At 45.6% G+C, this 4,652-nt stretch overlaps 1 gene segment (V, D, J or C); it reads left to right on the forward strand.

Annotated features, from left to right (window-relative positions):
* The first annotated feature begins 1,626 nt into the window (after nucleotides 1-1,626).
* Nucleotides 1,627-2,092, forward strand: LOC117310662 (immunoglobulin heavy variable 3-23-like). The segment is given in 2 exon segments: nucleotides 1,627-1,672; nucleotides 1,776-2,092. Coding segments are annotated over 2 exon segments (363 nt in total).
* The last annotated feature ends 2,560 nt before the right edge of the window (nucleotides 2,093-4,652 follow it).

Below are 4,652 nucleotides of genomic sequence, written 5' to 3' on the forward strand. Positions count from 1 at the left end.
CAGTGCAGATCCAAGTCCAGGGCCAAGGTCCTCCTCCCCAGGATGCAGGAGGACCTAAGAGCTCAGGCAGGAATCCTGCGCTGTCCCAGGTAGGAAGACACACCTGTGTGGATAGAGAGGTAACACCATCTGACTCACACTTTAGCAGGACCACGCTGACACTGGCGAGGTAGTTAGGAGACGTTGGGACACTATTACACCCTAACCACACTCTACCTCAAGGCAAACATTTCTAGTTCAATCTTGTAGTAGTTTTTATTCCATTCAGCAGCCTATGACAGGATTAACATTCTTATTCTTTGTGATTCTGTGAGCACTTGTCTCTCTCCAAGATTTAAATTTGTTGCTGTCTTCTTTCTATAATTATCTGATATATTGGTGAGATTTTGATAACGTGCAACGTGGCCCATTTTGAGGCTGTTTTAAGAACACTAAATAGAAGCATTTTCTCAGCTTCTCATCTCTCTGCGTCTCCAAGACGAGTATCAGCTTTATTGTAACACCCAGAAACTGGAAAGAGTTCCAATATCACACATCAGCTTAATAAATAAGCCAATCGTGCTATGATCATTCTTGAAATGCAACCTGTTATTAAAACCAGGATTCTTGATGCACACAAAAACATGAGAGTATTCACAAATATTTGTGCTGACTAAAATAAGCCATAACAATAAATATATATATATTTTTGTTTTGAACATATGTTATGTTCCGATTTTTATAAATTCTAGAAAATGAAAAGTAACCTGCAGTAACAAGGGAAGATCAACGGTGATGTGGGGACAGGATGGAAGATAACAAGGGACAGGAGGGCGGAAACCCAGAAACTACTGAAAATAATGAGAGGAATTGATTTGTTCTCTCCTGATAATGCTGATGGCTCCGTCAGTATTCATCAGAGTGTTCATTCGGAGTGTGTGCGCTTTGTTACATGTCAAGAACCTCAATAAAGTAATTACAAATGAAGAAATGCATGACTTGGGAGGGAAGGAGTGAAGGGAAGATACTGAAACATAAGAGACTCTTGAAAATACTTCTCATCAACGCTGACCCCCTCCATATATTTTAGGTAAACACGAGAAGAGAGCAAAGTCATCATGACCTCATTACAGGAGGGGGATCTGCAAACCTCACCCGGAAACTCCAACTCTGTCCTCTAGTAGGTTCCAGGGAGCAGCCTGGCCCAGAGCTCAGGAGCAGATGCTGGATCTCACGCTCACCCCATGTTTCTCCTTGGACACTACACACACCCTCCATTCCTCTGGGTGTAGTTAACACCTCTAATATGAGGGTAACAATGACAGCTACATCATGGGATGTGAGTGCATATGTAAGATGATATATGGGTCTTAAGGGTTTACTCCGAAACAATCACACAATGAAAGTTATATTTCCCAGTTGCTATCAACACCACAAAATCCAAGACTCTCACACCTGCTCTGAGACCCTGCCCTTTCTGAGGACATTCAACGACATAGCCTCTTATATACTAGAAGGTCATGCAAATAGGGTCCTTCCTCTGCTGATATAAAGCAGCCCCAGCCCTGACCCTGCAGCTCTGGGAGAGGAGCTCCAGCCCCGGATTTCCACGTGCTCCCATTCGGGGTTCAGGACAGAACACTCACCATGGACTTTGGACTGAGCTGGGTTGTCCTTGTGGCTATTTTACAAGGTAATTTATGGAGAGCAAGAGATACTGAGATGTGAGTGGATATAAGTGAGGGAATCAGTGGATGTGTGACAGTCTCCTGACCAGGATGTCTCTGTGTTTGCAGGTGTCCAGTGTGAGATGCAGCTGGTGGAGTCTGGGGGAGGCTTGGTGCAGCCTGGGGGGTCTCTGCGACTCTCCTGTGCAGCCTCTGGATTCACCTTCAGTAGCTATGCCATGGGCTGGGTCCGCCAGGCTCCAGGGAAGGGGCTGGAGTGGATCTCAGCTATTAGTAGTAGTGGTGGTAACACAAACTATGCAGACGCTGTGAAGGGCCGATTCACCATCTCCAGAGACAACTCCAAGAACACGCTGTATCTGCAAATGAACAGCCTGAGATCTGAGGACACGGCCGTGTATTACTGTGCGAAAGATACACAGTGAGGGGAAGTCAGTGTGAGCCCAGACACAAACCTCCTTGCAGGGAGACAGGAGGGGGGATGCAGGGGGAAGTCAGGACATACAACTGCTGTGTGTTTCAGCCCCAGGAGCAGGTGCAGATGGTAGTTAAGGGCTGCTTTCCTCTAAGGGTCTGGGGTTTCCTCTCCATATAGCAGTTTTCCCTGGGGAACATCTCTGTACTCATCCATGGTTCTTGACTTACACATTCAGTCTCTCAATTACAAAGACTTTTCGAAATAGGAGAATAAGTGACATATATGAAAGGCAGAGACTCAAAGTTATATATTCAGGTTTTCCCTTGTCTAACTCTTGTCTAAATAGACCCGTTTCAAAACTATCCCAACAGGTGTATAAAGAGTTAAACAGATTCTTCCTTCCTCATTGTGATATCTCAGCCCTGCCCTACTGTAGACAGCTGTCCCTGCCAGGATGCTGGCTGTTGACTTGCTGCTAACCTCTTGCATGAGAAGCATAAGTGCGCTGAGCAGCCCCGGATCCTCAGGGGGTCGCTGGGAAAGATGCCAGTTAGAGGGACGTGGGTGGGGGTGTTTCTACATGTGCGCCTTGCTATATAGAATCCCTATATGCTTATATAAGACCTGCATCCTCTTCTACTGCGCAGTTTATTTTATGTCAAATATTCATCATCAAAGCTATTACCAATAGGAAAATATTTAGTTGGTAGGGAAAGGTTACAGTCAGGTGGATAATAACATGAATTTTCAGAAGCTGCTGAGAACAAGTCTATTCTCCTTTCTTCACCACAGCATCTTACGTGAGCACTAAAATGAAGGAAAATCACTCAGGTTCTCATTCCACGAAGAGTCCTGCAGACCTACAGGCAGGCCCACCTCTGTCCAGGAACCTTTGCAGGGGAGGCCAGGTCCAGGGTGGAGAAGCCCAGGCCTCGACGGGAGGTCTCCCTGTGTCCTGATGTGTGCTCTCCAGCACATCACGTGCCAATTCCAGGCTGCAGTTTAGCTTCACATCTGTAGGATTCAAGTAAATCGTTACCTACATCACATGCTCGGTGTGCATATGTAGAAACAAAATAATAAAAGAGGCCCTGAGTGTTGGCGCCCAGGGTAGGGCACCCGAAAATATGCCTCAAAGTGACTTAAGACAGAGCCAGTGCAGAGGGACATTCTGACCTTCCTCCCTGTCACCCTGAAGCCAGAAATAAACCTCCCATGTGAAAGGTGTCCTCTCTGTACCTGGTGGTGGAAGTGAAATGGTCCTTTACCGCATATCTTCTGCCTGCCTTTTTCTGTGCCAAAATTTTACCCTAAGAGTAAGTTAACTCAGAGAAGTGAGAAAATCTAGAAAGGAACGATGTGGCCAACAAAACGAAGTAATAATAGTTTAGTCATTAAGCAAATCAAGGACCTTTAGTTCCTCCTCAAGGGCTATAGATAATATTCTTGTCCATGTCTCATGAGCCGTCTTATAGATACTGAAACTCCCACCAGGAGGAAGAAGTTAACTCCATGATGACCAGACTGTAGCCATGACATAAGCTGCCACAATTGCAAGAACTGGCCTCAAAGAAACGGGAACAAACCGACCCTGGACCTGAAGATTAACTCTACTTAAAACAATCAAGAGGAGGCTGATCAGACCACCACATGACCAACTGCAAGACGACTGTCACAGCTGACTCTGCCGTTTCTGCCCGTAGCCCCTCCTTCCGCCTGTAAAAGTGTTTTCCCATAGATTCTCCGTGCAGGATGGCCTTTGGAGAGAACTCTCTCCCGCACCCGCCGGTTTAGGCAGCCAAAATAAAGCAAACTTTCCTTTCTACCAACTTTGCCTCTTTATTGGCTTTTCAGCACCGAGCAGCCAGACCCTGCTTTCCATTGCAGAGGGACACTCTTATCACCAGGGGTGGGAATTCAGGCCTGGAACCTTTATGAACAAACCTTGTTCTTTCTTTAATGCACTAGCCACCCCCATACTCTGCTTAGGTTCTTCACTAATTGAGCACCAAAAGCATACATTTCCTCCTTCTACCAATTCCTCACAAATATTGCATCTTTGTCTAAACATATAAAAGCTGCCTGCTTTGGTCCCTTCTGGGTCCATTTCTATGGCACGTCCATGCCTATGGTTAAAATGGTTTTCTTTTCTCCTGTTATTCTGTCTTTGTTAGTTTTATTATCAGTCCAGCCTCAGGAACTCAGGAGGGGCAGAGGAGGAGAATTCCCTCCTGACAAATCCAAGTTGTCTTCGCTTCAGCCTCACGCTGTACAACCTCTTAGGAACCTCAGTCCTCACGGCCACTGTCACTCTGCTGACATCACCTTGCCAGGTGTGTTCTTCTGGCATCTCTTTTCTGCATTTCCATCTCACCATTCGCTATTTCTTCAAATCGGTGTGACATTTCAGTGTCCATTGTCTGGATGTACACAGTTTATTAGTCATTCCCTATGAAAGGACATTTTGATTTTTACCAAATTTCAGCAGATATCAATAAAGCTAACTAAGCATCGTGGGCAGCGTTTTCTCTGGACTAAAGTCTTACTATCTTTCAGATACATACAAA

The sequence above is a fragment of the Tursiops truncatus genome, chromosome 2 (genome assembly GCF_011762595.2).
Source record: "Tursiops truncatus isolate mTurTru1 chromosome 2, mTurTru1.mat.Y, whole genome shotgun sequence".
Classification (NCBI taxonomy): domain Eukaryota; kingdom Metazoa; phylum Chordata; class Mammalia; order Artiodactyla; family Delphinidae; genus Tursiops; species Tursiops truncatus.